This window comes from Taudactylus pleione, unplaced genomic scaffold (assembly GCF_031769625.1).
Source record: "Taudactylus pleione unplaced genomic scaffold, aTauple2 ptg000129l, whole genome shotgun sequence".
NCBI lineage: Eukaryota > Metazoa > Chordata > Amphibia > Anura > Myobatrachidae > Taudactylus > Taudactylus pleione.
The window spans coordinates 8359863-8382355 of NW_028284531.1; the positions used below are offsets into that span (position 1 = coordinate 8359863).

At 44.5% G+C, this 22493-nt stretch overlaps 1 protein-coding gene across 1 annotated transcript in view; it reads left to right on the forward strand.

Annotated features, from left to right (window-relative positions):
• Nucleotides 1-22493, forward strand: part of LOC148523618 (transient receptor potential cation channel subfamily M member 7-like) — a 166757-nt gene that overhangs the window by 56747 nt on the left and 87517 nt on the right. Inside the window, exons 15-18 of the mRNA XM_088472824.1 lie at nucleotides 4737-4874; nucleotides 6142-6270; nucleotides 9450-9728; nucleotides 10302-10476. Of these exons, the coding sequence (XP_088328950.1) occupies nucleotides 4737-4874; nucleotides 6142-6270; nucleotides 9450-9728; nucleotides 10302-10476 (721 nt within the window). The remainder of the gene's footprint in view (nucleotides 1-4736; nucleotides 4875-6141; nucleotides 6271-9449; nucleotides 9729-10301; nucleotides 10477-22493) is intronic.

Here is a 22493-nt window from a genome sequence, read left to right on the forward strand (position 1 = left end):
TATCCTCTGTGCGCTACAAGTGGCGCCAAACATAATGCGGGAGCTCAGTGTGACTGGAATAGATAGCACAAGCAGCTTCTGCTGATTAAAATGATATGCAGAATGCCTACAGTATGTTCTTTGAGCGACTGCGAGTGTACCCACAGACACACAGAGAACATGGACATGCTGCATATCATTTTAATCAGCAGAAGTTGCTTGTGCTATCTGTTTGCATAGTGGTGCGAATAAGACGCATTTGAAGGAAAAAAAGACGCACAAAAAGACGCTCAGCGCTACTGAGTCATGCCACTGCACAAATCAGGCCCTATGTCCCAAATGAATCATTCCACAATGCTGACACTAGGCCACCGCCCTAAGCTGTAGTATTGTGAGTATGACATGTATAAGACTGATAGATGAGTTTGGGAGGAGGTCAGGAAGTTATGGGACAGAGGAAGAACAGTGACTCTCTAGGAACGATCTCTGGAGTTTTAGTAATGGATTTAAAAGTTAGAACATTCCTGCAATGGGAAATGTATTAAACATTCAGAGTTCATACCTTAATATTACATAAGATAAATGCAATGAAAAAAGATGATAAACCAAGTAAAGACTTCTCTACATTATTGAGTATTAAACTGCTGTAATAGCCCCTTTTCTTTCCTTTTACCACAATAGTTTTATACACAATTAGGATATAGGGCTCTATTTATTAACATTATTTTGACTAAAATAAAGTGAAAATGGTGTTTTCACATACTTTTCACATTATTTTAGTATCACCTACAGTTACTATAGGGCAATTGGAGTAGAATTCGTAAAATTGTACTCCAACCCCTAAGTATTACTTATTTTTAGTAATCAGATCACATTTCCCATAACTGTAATGGGAAATGTGATCCGACCAGAGTTACTAAAAATAAAATGTGAAAAATTATCGGGGAAAGCCCTGTGATAATAACGCCACCTGGAGGTGGCGTTACCCAGGGTCTCCCCCGGTTACCGGACTCCTGCTCTGCTCTAACGGGGAGAGCAGAGCCAGGAGTCGGTCCCAGTAATCAGCTGTGTGGTCTAATAAGACCGCAAGCTGATTACTGTAAAAAAAAGAAAAAAAATAGTAAAAAAAAATGTACTTACCTCACTCCAGGGACCAGTGATCGGGCCTCCGGCGATGACTCCCCTCCGGTCAGCTGCTCTCCTATAGTGCACTGCTGCCCGGTCATCAGGTGATCGGGTCCCAGTGCAGTATGGGAGATCACCTGACCGGGGGAATGGAGAACATCACCGGAGGCCTGGAGCATGCAGGTAAGGGTAATTAAGGGAGAGGGGGGTCGCGGGGATAGGGTGTGTGAGGGGGAGGTGGGGGGCGCGGTTGGGGTGCCGTGATCGCGGGGGCAGGGCTTAGCACCAGGGGGCGGGGCTTAGCACCGGGGGGTAGTAGCGGCGACTGGTCGGCACATGCGCGGTCACTTAATCACTGTATTTTTTGCGAAAATACCGTGTTAAGGCTCCGGATGGGATTCGCAGGGACAGAGCTTTATTGCAAGCTCTGTCCCTGCAAGGGATTTGTAGTAAATCCCTGTGATATTGCCTGAATTCGCAATGCGAATTCAGTCGTTCATATCACACTACAATCTGCACTCAATATGCAGATTGTAGTAAATAGAGCCCATTGGGAGCTGAAACAACACCTGTTGAAAGCAAAGACCTTTGTACTTATCCTTGCTTGTAACAGAATATTAAATGATATTAACAGTTATTTATATAGCACATACAGTACATATCACTCAGAGCATTAAATAGAATATTTACGTCACTCCTTTTCCCAGGTAGTAATTGAAGGGTTTGTTATGTTGGTGTTGACCATGTTGACCTGCATAATGTGTTCATGGTCATAATGTCAGCAGGAAACATGTCGACATACTGATGTTGACATTCATGTCTAAGTTGGGAAGGAGAATCTCTGCAGCCGCACAGGATATTTTGTTACAGTAAGGAACATTACAAGGGAAACCCCAATTCTGACTATTTTAAAGTAAAAGGGTAATGGCACATGCCTTGGTGATGTAGCCTGTGAGAAAACACAAGGTAACTAAAGGGAGAGAGAGGACTCATCTAATGGGGTACTCTAGTGTTCTAGTTCAAACGGAAATATCTCTATCAGTATTGTTTAAAACGTAAACTTTAATAGTAAGTCTAGTAAAATGAGTCTGATATAAATTGTAGTCACAAACTTTTACAATGCACTATAATAGGGTACAGATTAAATTAAATGTATCAAAATGTATGTTATGGTCAGGATATATATATATATATATATATATATATATATACACACACACAGTATATATACATATTTATTTATTTTTCTATAGTGGAATAATATACTAGTTAAGAAGTGCTAGTCCAAGCAATAGTGCAGGTGAAAAAGCAAGAATTTGTCATTGAGAATTGTACACTGAGAGGTAATTACCCACAAGGTAGAGAATAACAGAGATATTAAACTGTATAGTTGGGTAACATGATTAGGGGTAACATCTGCTTTTGGAAAAAAAGAACTACTAAATAGTTACTGCTCTAGAATTCAATTTCCTTTTTTATTTATACTCAAATAGTAAATTAATTACAGTTTGCTCTCTATTAATGTACAGGAGGCTTGTTCGGTTATACCAAAAATGGTTTTATTCACAACATCAATATATGTTAAAAGAAAATATTACACATATATAGCAGCAATTTTCATATGACACCAACTTAATGGTTAAGATCTACTCTTCATATATCATTAATGTTTGTGTATATAAAATAATATACATATACATACTCAAAAATACTTCACACATAAAAAATATACTTCACATAAAATTATCACAGGTGTAAAATCCCTTTTGCTGTATAGAATGATTCTGTATCCAATTTCCTCGACAAGATGATATGCATTTGAAAACAAGTCCACAATTTGCTGCAAATCCTCTAGTTTGATAATATATAGCCAAATGTCAATCCAGTGTTCTAATATAGCATGAGTATACACGTTGTTAATAAGCTGGCTGTTAGCAATATAATGTTTAGGTAACTTACTGGCATATTACTATATGCAATCCACCACGTGGCCATGCTTTAGTAAACTTACAAGAACCGGGCACTCTGTGTCCTTCTCGTGCCAATGGCTGGAGGTGGGTAGATGCTGCTGTGCAGACGCTGCAGCTATATATCCTGAAGGTAGGGACATATTAGCGGTACTGTGCAGATGCTGTGGTATTGATGTTGTGAATAAAACCATTTTTGGTATAACCGAACAAGCCTCCTGTACATTAATAGAGAGCAAACTGTAATTAATTTACTATTTGAGCATAAATAAAAAAGGAAATTTAATTCTAGTGCAGTAACTATTTAGTAGTTCTTTTTTTCACTTGGTAATAAATTTAGGGTCCTAACTAGACCCGAGTTACTTGCAGTAGATTAGGTTATAAATTGTGAACAGTGCCAGGAAGGGTAGTGTTTTACACTACATTGTGTGTGGTAACATCTGCTTTCCTGCGTGAGCTTATGCGGCAGTGAATGCAGGATGAGAGTGCCCCACCACAGTCCCAGCCGTATGGAAAATAGTAAAGTAGTATCTGTTGTGAATGCAGTTACTGCAGACTGAGGGCCTGATTCAGATGCGGACACAGCTCAGTCTTTTACACAGATTCCCAATGTGCAGTAATCTGCTCATGTGCTGGACCCATACTGTGCATGTGCAGTACGGGTCTGCATTATCGCTCGCAGTTCGGCAGCAGACTGTCAGTGATTGACAGTCTGCTGCTATTTCGGGGTGTGGAGGGGGCGGCAACGGCCTTTGTTTCCCTGTTTCAGAGTGATCTCCATTGGCTGACGGAGATTTCCTGACCTCTTTTCAGCATCTGCAGCGGCAGACTTGGCTGACCCCATGAGTCACTTAGCTGGCCGATGGCATCACAGATAATACGATGTTGCATTCTAGAACACAGCTTGGATCAGTAATGCTTGCAGAAGGCATGACGCCTCCTGTTGCATTACCATATTAGTGCTATTGCAGCTGCTACCATGTTAGCAGCTGCAATAGCTAGTGCAGCCTCTGCTGAATCAGGCTCTAAGTCCTGTTGTGAGCAGCGCAGGGCTCAGCTGAGTGTTAAAGCATTCATTAGAGTACCTGAATGAAGAAATAAGTGGTTGTTTTACGTGATGCAGAAAAATGATTCAGGAAACTAGATGAAGCCGATGCATGAAACATAGGGCCTAATTCTGATTACAAACGCAATCGGCCGATTACTGCGTTCTGTGCTTTTGTATGCATCGCAGTGCGAATGCGAGAACTAGCTATTGCGATCGGGACTGCGATCACAGTAACTATGCAGACTCATTGCAGAGTGATTGACAGGAATTGCCATTTGTGGGTGGTGCCAGTGCCATTGCAGGGGTGTGCATAAATTATCCACTGCGATGGCCTACGCAGTCTGAGGTCTCATAGCGTGCGTGGTCATTAGCAACTTCTGAGTAAGGTCAGAGCTTGTGCAAGTGTGCGTGAGGCTGCGATGGTACTCGATTGTACCGAAGGTTTCGCAGTCTTGCTAAACATTACGGATGTGTGCTAAATAAAGTGAGCGTCCTTGTGAAGTGCTGCGAGGGAATAGTGATCGCAATGTATTAGCATACTGTCGCAGTTGTATGTCAGTCAATTTGGTTGCACATTGCTTTGTAAAGTATAGTTCTGCACAATTGTTTTTTTCTAGGATGCTTACAAAGAAGCTACATTTGATGGAGCAAATGTTCCTAGGACGAATATTAAAGGAAAACCCCAGCATCTTCCGCTGGCACAGAAATTCTTTGCATTTTACCACGCACCCATTGTGAAATTCTGGTTTAACACGGTAAATGGCACATTCTCTTCCAGCACATATACTTAGGGCGGTATTCAATTGTTAGAGCGCGCCCGATCTCCCGTGTAAAGTGATGAGAGATCGCGGGGTGCTATTCAATTGTTGCTATTTTTCACGCTGATCGCGCCCAAAGTGGTTGGGTTTAGCCATGTAAAATGACTACTCCCGACCAAGGTGCTGGGCGCAATCGTGAAAAGTGCTATTTGGGCGCCAAACATGTCACCTTTCGCCCATTTGTGCGCTGGCAGCTGATCACGCCCGACAGGCGCAATAATTGAATAGCTCCTGTCGGGTGCGTAAAGGGGCGAAACAATTGAATACCACCCTTAGTACTTGCAAGTATCCATATATAATTATGTCACATAGCTGCCAAATGTTGCTAATTTCCAGGGCTGGGCTTGAGATTTACAGTTGCATCTCTTGAATTTTTTTTTTCTGCCAATTTCCCAGTTTATAATACTGACCAATTGCACAGTTACAGCTCCATTGTAGTATATACAGTATAAGATAGAGATCTCAGTATCTGATAACATTCTGTATGTTTTGGCTAATGCACAGTACTATGTATGTTGGTTGCAATTAGAGTTGCTCAAATCAGATAGTTTAACTGGTATGTTGAAAAGGTACAAAATTCTAAAATTCACCAGAGTTTCTTCAAATTTAGAACAATTACCAAAAATTTGGCTAATTTGGAGACCATGTTCGAGTCAGGTGACACATTTTTTTTAGTGACGATTACAAAATGAGCAGCAAACACAAATTGCGAAAATTCTAACACTGTGCAACGTGAAAAAAGTGAAAATATTATGTAAATAGTGTTACTTTAAATCAAAATATTTAAAATATCAGTTACAACTTGAATGGCAACCAGCAGACATGGATTGTTGACAGTTAATACAAAGGCCATAAATGAACGCGATCCTTGGACACGAACAGAGAATACTAGCTGGAAATTATGAATCGGCTTCTTTTGATGATTCTGCCACAAACATGTTTATGGGCTTCAAACTGCAGAAATCTCTAGTTGCATTTTCAGACATAGCTCATAGGGAAAGTACCGGGGTAGGGTGTCGGTTTACATGGAAATTCCCCCTCAAAACCAGATTCATGGCCAGTATTTTAGGTGAAAATGGAAATGTATTGAATGAATGATGTGGTCCACAAGGGATAACAGTCTGTAGTTTGCAGGGATGTGCTGCATCTGCATGTTTCTTCATTTTAAATAGCAATGATTGATCTGTTGTATATTTGCTTTTAGATGGCTTACCTGGTGTTTCTGATGCTCTACACATATGTAGTCCTGGTTAAAATGGAAAGTCTTCCTTCTATCCAAGAGTGGATTGTGATCTCATTCATATTCACCACAGCTGTAGATACAATACGTGAGGTGTGTTTTGCGGAAATAGTATAAAAAGTATAATGTTGGTTACATCGTTTTTCTTTTTTAATTGTGTTTATTTTTGAAGTTTTGATATTTTCACCCCCAGAAACAATATTAGAAGACATGACCGGCACACACTGGGTCTGGTTCAGAGCTATAGCTAATTACATCGCCATTGTACAATATTATGCCTGTGTAATTATTGACACCTCCTGCTGACTTCTGTGATGCGCTGCTGCCCCCGAGGACATAGCATCGGATCAACTGCGTGAGCATCGGCCATCTGAGTGACCCTCAGGTTACTCAGGATGACAGGGGAATTCACACAGCTGCAGCCAGTGAACCTGCGTTGGAAGATGCAGTCACTGGCCTTGCCACGTCCCTATTTTCTGGGATGCTGGCCATCACCGCCCCTTCCCCGCCCTCCAACAGCCACTGGCCTTGCCACGCACCCATTTTCTGGGATGCTGGCCATCACCGCCCCTTCCCCGCCCTCAAACAGCCACAGCGTCAATCATGCTGTGGCATTGGGGGCAACCATCGTCGCAGACACAGATTGGCACATGCACAGTACACATCATGCGTTTATCTCCACCATCGGAGTTGTAAGCAAACCATGCATGCAACTCTGAATAAGGCCCAGTAATCCAGAGATTAAAACATATGACAGAGATGTACAGTATAGCATAAAGCAAAACATAGTGAGCGCCTAAGGGGTAGCAGGCCCAGGGCAACCACACAGCACTATCTTACATAATACATAGAATCTACATATATTAAAACACCTACAGTGTAGTAGTAGTGAAATGGGGATACGAAAGCACCATTCAGACCCACTCAACATGACACCAGGAGACTAGTGTGTATCAATGCAACAAATATGAACTATAGAATAAGCATCAGTGCAATGTAGCTATATCCCAGCACCTAACCCCAAACCGTGCTGCCCCAGATGCAATTAAATACTAAATAATAAACAGTACAAAAACCATGAAATAGAATTCAAAGGCATGAATAATAATTAAGCACTATGAAGACAGACAAACAGTATCAAAAAGTGGTAAGAACTCAAGTGCACTGAAGGCAATCAGGGGAGATCATTCCAGGCATGCAGTCCAAGCCAAGCCGCAATCTCCAGATAATTCAGAATATTTGCAATAGACATCCTCAATGGGTCTCCCGATGGAAGAGGTCGTGAAAAGATATGGCGGGCCCGCTCAACAGCAAACGGAGGAGGAAATTAGTTATTAACAAGACATCTTTCAATAGCGATAAATATTTCCGGATACGCCGTCTCCGAGTCTCTAAGAGATCAGCCGACCAGTGACAGGAGTAGTACCATCTTCCAAGATGGAAATACAAGTCTCAATCACATTAAACCTAACTCTTGATTGTTATTGTATATCTTGACAGAAAAGATAAGTCAGTATGCAGAGCCTCCACCCGGGCTGCCACCCTACTGTCCTGAGTCGAGCCACCCAAGATGAATGCAGCGGACGGGAGGCTTGTGAGGCCTTGTCATGGGGACCAGTGAGGAGGCAACCACAGGACAACAACAATCCACAGCAGCTGACAGGAGGTAGCCCACTAGCAATAGCCATCGATTACAAAGTAAGGCTCCAGCAACCAGTGGGACACCAGACAGGATACAGCCAAGTCGGCACCCTGGCGTTCCCGGGCAGTCAAGATGGTGGTGGACAGGAGACCGCAGCAGGGAACAAACACCACAGAGTCCAGCAATGTAGGAGCAGCCAGCGAGCAGGAGCAGTCCACAGTGCACAGCAGCAGGCAAGAACAGTCGGGTGGCCAGGAAAGCCCCAACACCAGGCGAGGCAGCCAGCAGGAGAAGAGAGCAGTGGCAGTTCAGCATCCGGAAGGAGAGGAGGCCCCAACACAAACTAGCGAGGCCAGCAGGCATAGCTGTAGACTGGAGCCCACTGCGAGCACCTCTGAATGAGCAAAAGAATGGCCACTAAGTGTACCAGGAACAGGGAGCCCTCAGACAGCCTCAGGATACGTAATCAAGATATTTTGGCTGAGGAGTGCTAAAACACGCATCTCACGCCATGCCTGTCCAGGTCACAGCTCCTGGTTACATAATTTTACAAATTAGGTTTCCTCTCTCTTCCGATATAGGCACATAATACTCCTTCTTTGCATATTTACAGAGTTAGATTTGTGGGATATGTGACTGTCATACTGGAGATAGGTCTCCAGACCTAAAAATCTAGGGGGAAAAATGTAACTTTAAATTAAATTAAATACAGGGGCATGGGAAGTCTTTCGGAAGATTCATGGTACCACACTCAAAGTCAGCATTGTCCTACTCACTCCTACCATACACAAGAGTTAGAAGAGGAAATTTCTATTTATTGTAGCTATATTCATTTCAGTTTGCCCTTGTACTGTCTGTTTGAATCTTTTTATATTGTATTGTTTGTTTATACTATTGAATATCTCCATGTATGGCGCTTCAAAAAACTTGATAATGCCATATAACAGTGCAACCCACCTACAATGAATATATTCAGTAGTGGGTATTCTGAAAGCACAGAGGCAATGCTAGGTATGATTTATGCTGGGTACACACTTGAACAATATATTGTTCGATCTAGTGACGAATGATATATTGTTCTATCATCGGTGGTTTCACAGACATATTAGATCAACACTGCAGCACAATCGATGACAATATATCTAGCAGATATATATCGTTTCATATGGCTAGCTGTAAGGCCTACCCACCAACTGCACGATATGTTGACCTCAGAAGTCATTGAATATGACGTTACAGGTAGGCGGGCATATTCAAATGACCCTGCTGGCCATTCTCATTGGCCGAACGGTGTGTTTGCACTAACCAATCGTTAGATAGGTCGGCCAGGTGTGTGCCCAGCTTAAGCTCCAGTTTGTGTAATTAACAGGGAACTACATACAAGTGTCAAGGTCAGTGCAGTACCATATTGAATTAGGCCTGTTGATGCACAGGAAGTTGTTTCTTGTGCTGGTATATCAGCTAAATATTTCCTGGTAATATCAGTTTGTTCTGAAGTGTTAGGTGCTCTTGTCTGAGAGCACACTCATACTTTGTATTCTGTCATTTGATTAAATTACTGTAGATGTCAATTAATTAAATGATTAATCCTTTGCCAACAAATTAAACATTATTACTTACTCTCTTGTAGATTTTCATTTCAGAAGCTGGTAAAATTTCCATGAAACTTAAAGTCTGGTTCAGCAGTTACCTGAATATTAATGAATTCCTGGGAATAATCACTTTCGTTGTTGGTTTTGGTCTAAGATTTGGCTCCAGAAATTTAACAAACGATTCCGCGGAGGATTTAGTTTTTACAGCTGGAAGAATAATATACTGCCTAAATACTACATTTTGGATTGTAAAGTTATTGGACATATTAATTGTGCATCAAGATGCTGGCCCATATGTTTTCATGATTGGGAAAATGGTAAGCCTTTGGAGTATATTCATTTGTTGCTTATTTATCTCATGCAGCAGGTGATGTGCCTGTAATAACAGAAATGCCTAAATAGCCAAACATTTTACAACACCATTGTGAATTAAAGTTTGTGAACACTTCACATAGGCACTTGCTATGTAGATATATGTAAGACATCCCATAAAGTGAAATAAGAGACTTTAAATTAAATATTAAATGAAATATTTTAAATTCAAATAAATATTTTAAAGCCTTGATATACTACTCAATTAACATTACATATACTGTATTATGTATTACAGGTAAACATACATAAATGCATATGTAAAAATTAATGATCTGATCATGATCAATAGAATTATAATCTTGACTGTTTTGAAATCTGGGTGGCCGAAAACTGATATTTGCCATTTTATGTCCGTGATTGTATTAATAGGCACCCAGATGATCTGGTCAGGTGGCAAAAAAAATCTGGTCACTGATGTTGTTTAATGCTGTTTTCTTGCCATCCATTACAAAACTCTTGTATAGGACTGCAAATAGTAGTGCACAAGTAAAATAGGATTTTTCCTTTTATCTTAGATGTCAAGAATGTTTTTCATCGTGGTAATCATGGGTATTGTAGTGTTCTCCTTTGGCGTCCCAAGAAAATCTATCCTTTTTCCTAATGAAGAACCTTCCTGGTCTTTGGCTAAAGACGTCGTATTTCGCCCATACTGGATGACCTATGGTGAAATGTTTGCTTATGAAATAGATGGTAAGTTTTGCATCAGTTATAAACAGATCTTTATTATAAACTCATAGAAAATAAGTATAACCAGTAAATAAGGTTTAAGTGCGGGATATGTATATTTTCAAATACAGTAATGCAGAAATTGAGTAAATTCATGATTAAAAACTTCATTAAAAAAACAACAGCCTAAAACATATGTTCTATAGTTTAGCAACAAATCCAAATCACATAAACCTTTGTAAAACTAGTTGTGGTTTGAAATGACAATATAAATAACATGAGATTTTTTTGAATAAACATTTTATTAAAGCATTTCACAGATACATCAAAATGGCATTAGTAGAATAAGAAATTACCAAAAACAAACAATAAATCTGAACAGTATGTCATTGAAAACATAAATTCAATGTAATAGAAATAAATGGCAATTTGACCGTTTAAAAAAAAAAAGGGGGGGGGGGGGGTCTGGGCGGTGGGGAGAGAGCAGCCAAAACAAAATCACAATTCTGACAAGTATTGTATAAATGGGGTTTTTGAACATAGTGGGATTCAAAGTGATAGAATTACAGTCATAAGAGAGATTAATATAGATCATAAGTGTATACAATATGCAATAGGTAAGCAGAAGATGAAAGCAGGTAAGTGGATGCAGTAAGTACCACGTGGTTGACTCGAACACCCTACTGATCTTGGATTGAATTTCAGGCCCGTATTCAATTATAGGCGAAAAGTCAGAAAAGTTTCGCCTGTCCGACTTTCCGTCTCCTTCGCCTGTTTGCCTGTTTGAGAGGCGAAAACTTTACGCCCGCGTCCCCGCTTTTCTCCCTATTCAATTCCTAAACAGGCGACAATGGAAAGCGGCGAATGCGAAACAGGCGGAAAGTACTGTCAGAATTGAGGAAATCAGACTGTACCCCAAAAAAGATGCACTTATATAGGGAATCAATGTAGATGTGTACTAATAACCCTAATAAAAGTGTTTGGGGTACTTAAGTTGTTTAAATTTGTTCTTATTAACGTCTTTGCAAAAGTAGTGTAGAATGGCATAAAGCAGTATTTTTTTGTGAAAATAAGTAGTCCATTCAAATTTGAGGTACTTGAAAATGGGTGCGAGCATAATTTTATATCTCTAAAGCAGGGAATCGGTATGAAATACCGCCGGCCGCATGCCTGGCAGTTCGATTCCCGGCAGTGGCAGCCCGACACTGGAACAGATCCCAGCAGTGGCAGCCCGACAGCGCTGGAAATCCCGATTGTCCCTAGGTAAGTATTAACTAACCTAACCTACCCCCCTAACCCTAACCCTCCCTTAGGGGTGCCTACCCTAACCTCCCCCCCAAGTGCCTAGCCCTAATCCCCCCTCTAAGTGCCTAACCCCCCCCTTCCCCGCTGCCTAAACCTAAGTCTCCCGGGGGGGTGCCTAACCCTAACCTCCCCCCGGGGGTGCCTAACCCTAAGTTCCCCCCGGGAGCCCTAAACCTAACTCTCCCCCCCGTGGCTGTCTGCTCGTGGCACCCGGCATCCCTTCGATCGGGATGCCGGGCTCCGGTCTCCCGACGTCGGTGAAATGAGCGGCATCTACATCTACACGCCTGGCATTTCACCCTCGCCGGGATATGACAGTCGGTGTAATGTCAGCCGGCTGTCAGTGTAATGTCAGCTGGCTTCCCGATTGCATCCCCTAAAGCAGTGGTTCTCAAACTCGGTCCTCAGGACTCCACACAGTTCACGTTTTGCATGTCACCCAGAAGGTGCACAGGTGTATTCATTACTCACTGACACATTTTAAAAGATCCATAGGTGGAGCTAATTATTTCATTTGTGATGCTGTAAGGGGACCTGGAAAACCTGTGCTCTAAAGTGAACTTTTAAAAAGTAAAAAACCACCCTCATACATGCACCTGCAATCCCAAAAACACTTGGCACCTCCTTACAGCACACCAAGAACCCTATTTTGCTAGTTTTTATACTGTCCCTCACTGTATACATTTTTGCCCCAAAATATACATGTGTTTTTTTGGGGTGTTCTGAGGTAATTTTTTTTTTTTGCTGATTTGTCCTTTGGGGGGCTGTCCCAATGGTTCTGATTCATTTCCCCATGTTTGCACCCTAAAATAACGAATCTGCTCTCTTTTTCACCTGCTATTCATTGGAGATATTTTTCCGCCAATTACAATGCATTAGGGATTCTGTGGAATTCGAACCGCTCCGAACATCGGGAATCCGAGTCCACCCGAGCCACGGCTCGGGTGTCCCCGCCTACTCGGATCCCATGGCGAGGCCGAACGTCAGCCTCCTGACGTCGGATCCTCGCGACAGTTTGCCTCTACATAAGGTGCTGAGACCGGGACTCTGCGCCATTTCACTTGCACACTGCTCTGCTGATATCACTGGCTGAGTGGGACAAGTGGCTGACCTGGCAAAGTGGCTGTATAGGTGGCACAGATATCACTGATGATCACATTCTGATCTTTGGCTGTGGTTGGCGCATGCGCACTGTGATGCGTATGCATGCGCAGAATGTGAAAATTGGCCAGCTATGAGCCAACGCATCCTAGCGAGCGGGTCTGAATCCGGTCCTTAGCCCACTGTATACAAGCACTGTGACTTCTTGGGCATAAGCACTCTATGTATACAAGCTCTGTGACTGCTTGGCCTTAGCCCTCTGTATACCAGCACTGTGACTTCTTGGGCATAAGCCCACTGTGTATAAAAGCACCGTGACTAATTAGGCAGTAGCCCTCTGTGTGTTTTCATCAATATGGATCATGACAACCAACCGAGTGTAGAGCAGAAGCAGCAAGAAAATACTAGCAGTACAGCTGCTGGAACCAGTCATGATGACGATACTAGTCATTCACTATCAGCTAAAGCTGATGCTCAAGGGCACAGAGGCTTTAAAAAATGAGGACATCCAAAATAAAAAAATCAAGATTTCACATGGGTAAACACAAAAAACCTCTAAAGGTTAGTGCAGAAAAACAAAAATTGGCAATATACCATTCAACACATGCAGTGGCAAGGAAAGGCTCAGGCCTTGGCCATTATTTTTTAGTGGTGGTTCTGCACCAGTCAGTGAGGCATCTTCTGCCTCTCATGATGACAGTGAAAGACCTGTTAGAAGAAGTGTAAAAAAACTGAAAACCACTAAGGCAATAGAGCAAACTGTGCGTTCAGCAAAGCAAATGTCAAAAATTCCTGAGGAGAGTCTAAGCATGTTCATGAGTGCTATGTGTGAGCCTGATCTTTCAGAGGAGCCGCCTTCCATAGTTTCTGCTCCCTCTGTATTTGTGGGGATGAGCACTATAAGTATTAGTGAATTACATAGAAATTGAGGATGCCAACGTGGAATTGCAAGAGGAGGGGGATATTTCTGTAGCTGACGCTGGCACTAATAAGGATATTGATGATGAGGATGTTGTTTGTGTAAGTCAAGCAACGGTGGAAGCAGCTCTTGGCCATGATAAGCAGAAGGCCATTGTCATGCCTGGCCATAAGACCAACAAATCCTCCTCTTATGTCTGAAATTATTTTTACCAAAATCATTTGTCAAGCCGTTGTGGAACCACAGTAAGTAGAGGTAGGGAAGTTAAGCATCTAGGAACCTCCACGCTATTACGTCATCTGCAGCGAGCTCATGAAAAGCATTTTATAACATCAGAAACTGGTGCTAAAAAAATAACAACAAGCAGTCCAGCATCAGCTAGCTCCCTGCTCTCTACTAGATCCCAGCATCTGCAATCTCCACCGCCAACACCTTTGTAATAAACACTTAAAATGTTAGGACTGAGTTTGCGTAGTGTGATGCATTTTCTTTCAATCAATTTGCTTACCAATGCGCTTGACAATTTTTTATTCTCCAATCCTCAAATAAGGCAATTGAATTCAATTAAACACTTTATAGCAACAATATTATACAATACAATACATTAATATATTTCAGAAAAAACAATATAATGGACACTTTTCTGAGAATGAAAGTAACTCTCTGGTCCGAGTAATATTTATTAAACAGGAACGCAGGATACTTGATCCACCTACGGGAGCAATGGGTTAAACACAAAAGAGCATACAATATCACCTTCTTCTGCAATAATTGGAACCCAAATGACACAATTGATTACTTTCAGGTGCACCTGAACCTCTAATGCACTAATCTATTTGTTATATCTCTGCATGCCAGAGATAACTGTATCAGTTTGATATGGATATACCGTTGCCCGGGATGATGTGTAGCTTAAGTAGAGAAGAAGTCTATAGATCCTCAGACAATACAAAGTCCTGCGATGCTATAGATGGGGTGTAATAAATTGTAGCAGCCTTTCCTGGCTAAGTTCCCTGTAAATGGGTTGTGAGAAACTGGTAACTCCACTCGCTGATAATGCTGTAATGAACGCACGGTGCCCTTCTGAGCTATAGATAAATTCTTTACTAACTATGCCAAGGATAGATGCTTTTTCTTTAATTTTGCAGTCACAGGGTTAATTATGCCTGCTGAGATGACCTTACGGTTCTCTCCCTGCCCAACTCTGACCTGATGTTAGCTGAAAGTGTTCTGCTAATTCTCCTTCTGGCTTTATTCACAGTTAGGTAAACTATAGTTCACGTTATAACAGCTGTAACTGCTGGGTTTATAAGATATCCTGCTTAAGAGTCACAAGAATCTATTGCCTCGCATCTAAACCTCTCCTGAGCTGACAGGGCGAGAGTTAACTGGAAGTTTGACTGGTACTTCACTATGATGCATGTACTGAGCAGTTCATATAGTGTTAAAGTGCCAGTGTATAAAGATTTGACAGACTTGTACTGTTGGCTGTACTGAGTCCACAGCAGAGGGTAACCAGCTGACAGGGCGGGAGTTAACTGGAAGTTTGACTGATACTTCACTATGATGCATGTACTGAGCAGTTCATATAGTGTTAAAGTGCCAGTGTATAAAGATTTGACCCAACCTGTACTGTTGGCTGTCAGTCTCTGTGCAGAGGGAGGAGGCCGGACGGTTCCACTGGTGAGGCCGTTTCCCTCTGTTCATGCCCCCGCAGCAGCCGCTTGGCTCCCCGGCTGTCAGTCTCTGTGCAGAGGGAGGAGGCCGGGCGGTTCCACCGGTGAGGCCGCTTCCCTCTGTTCACGCCCCCCGCATCAGCCGCACAGATCCCCGGCTGTCTGTCACTCTGCAGGGCAGGTTTAGAGGCGGTGCCCGGCTGGTGCGACCTCCTCCGGCAATGCCTCCAGTCGCTAAGCAGCTCCGGTCCCGGCAGACGCTACACGGAGTCCTGCGGCTCCGCTCCACAGCTACCGGTAGGTCCCGCTTTCCCCTTATTCAACTCAACAAGCGCAGCGTTTCCTCCCTTACGCTGGCTTACCTCAAGCAGACTCCTCCCGGCAGTCCCCGCGGGTCCTCTTATATATTAGCGGTCGCGTGCGGGTCAGCTTCCCGCTCACCACATGCGCCGCTCTCCTCACTGGCCACCTATGCAAGCCAAAGGGGGGAAGGACTCCCCTCATAAAAGTTGGACTGTCCTGTCCTTGGCCGCGTGCCCACTGATTCCCTCAATGCCAAGAGTGGGCAGCAGGCTCCATTTGCTCCCCCTGAGGGGGTAGTTCACTCCAATGTTCCCCAGGAAGGGGTTAACAGGTCCAAATGCACTGTATATACATATTAACCAGTACCTGGATCCCCCACAAACAAAGCAACATGACCACATATATATATATATATATATATATTGGCAACCTCCAGTTTCCTATCCGTGCAACTGCAAACACAAATTTACCAGCAAGCACTTCTAAGGGTATTACACCTTCATCCTCAATATCCTCAGTAATTATCAGAGGTAGTCCAGCATCCAATTTACTAGGTGACTCATCCCCTTTCCAGGACTCCTCACAAGAATCTTTGAGTGCTGGGCCTGCTGCTGCCGCTGCTTCTGTGGGGGTGGATCTTCATCCCAGAAGTGGACCAAGAAGACTATGAGTAGAGTGTGGCCGGAAGCCGGGGGGCTGTGCTGAAGTGCCGGTGTCTGCTGAGGGTGAGCTCCGGCAGCGTGGCAGGGGGGGGGGTTGTGTGCCGGCTACTGGGGACCGGGAGCTTAGCTCCCGGCGCCCCAGCAGTAAGAGGAAGGCACCACAGCCACTGGGACTGAGTCCCGGGCTGCCAAATGCAGGAGACCGGGAGCATAGCTCCAGGCCCTCCAGCACTCCCGGGCTAAGTGACGCAGTGGGGGACCGGGCCTGCCGGCTCCCCAGTTGGTGCTGTGCGGTGACCGCTGGGGACAGGGAGTCCATAGAGCGGCATGGATGGCAGTTGACCCTCGGTGAGCAGCACTGAGGGGGGACTGAGTGCTGGGGACTGGGAGCATGACTCCCAGTACCCAAGCACTGCTGTCTGTTTTCTCTATGAGCAGAATAGCCACCTGCATGGGGACAGGGAGTCCAGCTTCCCTGTACCTTCAACCCTGGGCTGTGCATGAAGCTGCATGCTGGGGGTCTGGGCAAGCCGGCTCCCATGGCAGCGATGCAGGGCTGGTAGGAGCAGAGAGCTGGGGACCGCCGGTAACTCCGCACTGGCTGCTCATCGCAGCCAGGCAGTCGAGGGCACTTAGAAGTTTAACCCCCGGTGTGCTGCACCGGGGGGGAGAGCACACAGAGCAGCAACTGCTGGGACAGAGGTCCCCAGGCTGCCGAGCTGAGGGCCCTAAGCTGGGAACTGGGTGCTCAGCTCCCAGTGACCCAGCACTGCAGGGCTGGTTAAGTAAAGCTCAGCACTGATTGTTTAAAGGCACATATGTAAACAGAGGTACATAGAGTATAAAAGGGTATTTAAACAAGTGGTATGTGCAGCACTGAGCCAGGAAAGCAGATCCTGGGCTACAGTGCTGCAGCGTGTAACAGCCTGATGCAGGGCACAGGCTTGGTGTATATGTAAAAACACATAATGTATTTTTTATGTATGTGTTTAAGTTAAAGTGTGTAATTTAAAGAAATTGCACTTACCTGTGATTCTCTGGACGGCCAGGGAATCCAGAGTCTTTGGGAGGATGGCAATGACTATGACATCTTAAGCCGATTGGTAGCTTGTTTTGTGGGGGCCCATACAAACCAAGTACTTCAAGTCACAAAAGTGGCAGTCCCTGTCACTAAAGTGCTTGGTTTGTTAAAGTGTGCATGTCCTTTTTAATATCCAACATAAGGGTGGTTGGGAGGACCCAAGGACAATTCCATCTTGCACTACCTTTCATATCTGTCACTGCTGTGTGGTAATGTTTCATAGATGTGCTTTAAACTGTGGTGTCTGTGCCGCTGCTCTGTCGCTTGGTAACCAGTCAGCTCACTGCAACCTTTGACCAATAATGGTGAAAACAATATTATAAGCTGTGAGGTGGTCTAAATTGACTGTAGATGACTGGAAATTAATAATAATAAAAATATATATATATATATATATATATATCCTCTCAATGGTGCACAAAACAGACAGTATATAGATATAGAAGAAAGTCTTTACACAGGCAATGGAAAAATAAATGTGTCCACAATCCTTCTGTTCGTTACTCAATTCTTCCTATTCATATAATGGATTCTCGGACTTTCAGTAGTTTCATTTCCCCTCAGACCATGTATAATCTCTCAAAAGAAAGAACATAGTGCAATACTATCCAGAAATAGAAAAGATTTATTTTCAAGTTGCACTCACATTTAAAATAAGATAAAAAGCATATCACCACACAGTGTATATAGTATATACAGTATGGTTTAACATTCGTTGCTGAGTCCCTCCAGTTCCCCTCCCAGATGGGTAATGGGTAGATACGATCACCATCCAAAGATCTGACCATGCTTCTGAGGGAGGACTAAGGTCCGAAAAGCTTTAAGCTGGTGATCGTGCTGTGGGGATACCGTTGCTGATACCTTTAAATACCCTGAAAGCTGTGGGGAGTACCGGGCCTCTGGATATCTACCCTGGGAGGGTAACTGCAGGGACTCAGCAACGAATGTTAAACCCTATATCCAGTGTTTGGTGATATGCTTTTTATCTTATTTTAAATGTGAGTGCAACTTGAAAATAAATCTTTTCTATTTCTGGATAGTATTGCACTATGGGGTAGATTCAGACCTGGACGCTAAGCTGCGCTCTCTCGCAGCTAAAAGGGGCCGGGTGTTCAAATTCCATGATTGCACTGTCTGCTGTAAAGACGCCCTCTATGTCTTAGAGAGCGACGGCAGAGCGAACGCACACCAGTCTAAAGACGCCCACTTTTCTTTCTTAACACACGTCATCTCCAGGAAGTGTATGATTAATCAGAACCATCGAGAGCCATTGGAGCAGCACGCATCGATTGAGGTAGACCCTACCCCGCCGCAATCAGAGCCAAATCCAAATCCAGCAAAAGTGGTCCGGCGCACATCCCTACAATGCATTGAGTTTCCGTTTCGGTCGAAATCGTCCTGAAATTGAATATGGAGATACTTTGAAAACAGGTGGAAAGTCCAAATCGGCGAAAACTTTTCTCCAAATGGCACTTTTCGTCTCTAATTGAATCCGTCCAGAGCCAGCCCTAGCCAATTCGGTGCCCTAGGCAAAATTTTGGCTGATGCCTCCTAGCATGTATTTAAATATATATATATATATATATATATATATATATATATATATTATACATACACGTAATAAAAGGCCGGCACCCCACCTTGCAGTTCCACCAGCCCCATTCCCCCAGACTTAGTGATTGTCTCAGCCCCATTCCCCCAGACCTAGTGAATGTCTCAGCCCCATTCCCTTAGACCCAGTGTGTCTCTCGGCACCATTCCCACACTGTGTCAGCCTCATTCTCCCCCCAGCCCCAGGGTGTGTCAGCATCATTCTCCCCTCCAGCATGTTTCCCAGCCCCAGTATGTCAGCCTCTTTCCCCCCACTTCCAGCGTGTCAGCCCTTTCTCTCCCCAAGCCCCAGAGTGTGTCTCAGCCTTGCCTTCCCTCTCCAGCCCCAGTGTGTCTCAGCCTTCTCCCCCTAGCCCCAGTGTGTGTCTCATCCTTCCCCCCCCCCCACAGCCCCAGTGTGTGTCTCAGCCACCCCCCTCCAGCCCCAGTGCGTGTCTCAGCCTTCTCCCCCCAGCCCCGGTGCATGTCTCAGCCTTCTCCCCCTAGCTCCAGTGCATGTCTCAGCCTCCCCCCCGACACTGGTGCATTTCTCAGCCTCCCCCCCCAGCCCCGGTGCGTGTCTCAACCTTCCCAGCCCCAGTGCGTGTCTCAGCCTCCCCGCCCCAGCCCCAGTGCGTGTCTCAGCCTTCACCCTAGTGCATGTCTCAGCCTTTCCCCCCAGCCCCAGTGCATGTCTCAGCCTTCCCCCCCCCCCCAGCCCCAGTGCATGTCTCAGCCTTCCCCCCCAGCCCCAGTGCGTGTCTCAGCCTTCCCCCCCAGCCCCAGTGTGTGTCTCATCCTTCTCCCCCCAGCTTCAGTGCATGTCTCAGCCTTCTCCCCCCAGCCCCAGTGCATGTCTCAGCCTCCCCCCCAGCCCCAGTGCGTGTCTCAGCCTTCCCCCCCCCCCCAAACCCAGTGCGTTTCTCAGCCTTCCCCCTCCAGCCCCAGTGTGTTTCAGCCTTCTCCCCCTAGCCCCAGTGTGTGTCTCATCCTGCCCCGCCACAGCCCCAGTGTGTGTCTCAGCCTCCCCCCTCCAGCCCCAGTGCGTGTCTCAGCCTCCCCCCCAGCCCGGTGCATTTCTCAGCCTCCCCCCCCAGCCCCAGTGCATGTCTCAACCTTCCCCCCCAGCCCCAGTGCATGTCTCAACATTCCTCCCCCCAGCCCCAGTGCGTGTCTCAACCTTCCCCCCCCCAGCCCCAGTGCGTGTCTCAACCTTCCCCCCCCCAGCCCCAGTGCGTGTCTCAGCCTCCCCGCCCCAGAGCCGCCACTTACCTTGGCTGCTTTTTTTCCACGGCTCCTCTCGATCCTCTCCTTCCAGCAGCCCGGCCCCTTGTTATGACACGGCGCGCATGACGTCACGCCGGGCCGCTGCTCCATTTAATAACCTTAAACACACTCCTATTTTGACCTAAGGATTGTGGAGCTCCTTATGCTCGTCCAGGACCAGGGATTTGCCTGACCTTGGTGAATTCACTGCTTTACTTCCCCACAAGACAAAAATATTGAAAGCTTTGGGATCCTCTAAATTGCAAGAGGTATGCGCAGACCACCGATAACACTACTTAATTCGCTCAAATGCAGGGAACATCTGAAATGTGTCCATCTCTGAATCAAGCACATCGGGCCTGATTCAGCAAGGAACACACGCTAGCTGACGCACTCACCCGTCCGCTGCGAAAATATGATAATCAATGCACACATGGACACCGCAGCACAAGATGCAGACGCCCAGCTCCATATTAAGCCGCTTATCTCCCTCACAGCCCGATCAGTACGCAAGATAGCGTAAACATCGGTAACATCAAGACAATGCAGCACCTAAGGGGCCGGACTATTCAGCCACCCAGGAGGAGACAGCTGCATATAGCCAAATTCAAGGGTCTGTCAGCTGAGCAGAGCCCAGATAGCAGAAGTCCCCACTACTATAGGAGGTGGTGAGCACCCACATAGTACCAACAGCAAACATAGGAGATATATCATTCACCTACTGTATATACTGTATGCTCACTATAGCTGTCAGCTAGATAGGAGAACAGGCAGTGAGTGATTGGAACACAATATTACACTCAGCACTTCCAAGAAATCTTCAGCTTGAGAGGAGAGCTGGGGGAGCATATTAGGATTATTAATTGTGCCAGAGGATTACATATATTGAAATATATCCTCCCCTCACTCAGGTATAATCTATATAACAACTTTGTGAGGTAATTCAGTGACAGGCCTTCAGGTATTCTTTCATTGGGAAAACTGCTAATTCCAGGGGTTAAAGCAATTCAATTTTAAAGTTTGCAGCAGCTCCAACTAGAAATACAAGTGTTGCCAATTACACGATATTACACTTTTGTTGGGATAAATAAGTATATTACTACCATTACAGATAGAGTATAGAGGATGTCAGAGCCACAGGTCATTGCATAAGTTTACTCTATGGCTACTTCCTCTGCAGCCTTTATGATACGTCATTATTACTCTGACCCAACTACTTTACTGTATGAGACTATTCACACAAGTGGAAATGGATAACTGTATATGACGGTGATATTTCCAGTAATGTCGGATTCGCTGTAAGATTCTAAATTCCTGCATAGTTTCTATTTACAGATCAATATATCTTTATATAGATTATTCTGATGTGGTATAAATGTATTGTCCAGTTAAAATTTATGAATCTATAAACATGTATAACTATATTTCAAAGTTAAAGTATATAGTAAATATTTGTTATCGCCTAGGTATTACTTATTCATATAAAGATATATGAATTATAATCTAAGTGTGTTACTTAGCTGGAGGAGCACCGAGAGTTATTGGTGAACGCCAAACCTAAGAGGGACAGGATTTGAGCAGGACTACTATTATAATTTATGTACTGGGTTATCTACCCCAAATTACTTAATTCCTATTAATCTTTGGGTTTTCCCAAGTGGCCCAGACTGACCACTAATACTTGGGTGGAGGCACTGATAAAAGAATGTACACCACTTAGAGGAATGTTAAGGGTGGGTACATTAGATAACAAGGGTGTTAGTAACCTGGTGACCCTTTAGTGGTAAAAAAGGGGGGTTACATATACATCCTACCTGGTGGGATGTTTATGGCCACTCCAGTCAGTGTATGGTGCAATCGACTGTTGAAAGCAGGCCGATAGTTACTAAGGTGCCTAAACGCAAGTTATGCTTTTATCAGTCTGCTCAGGATATGGATTCAGTTGCATCATCAGAGGAATCAGATGATGCACAGGGTTCTTCTCCAGGGTCTGGCTTGGGAGAGGAGGACACATCCGTCCACAGTGGATGTTCCTTCTTTGGTGAGGGCAGTTAAATCAATCCTAGATATACAGGATGACGAAGCAGCTCCTAGTAAGAAGCTGCAGTGTTTAAACACCGTAAGGTGGCTAAAACTGA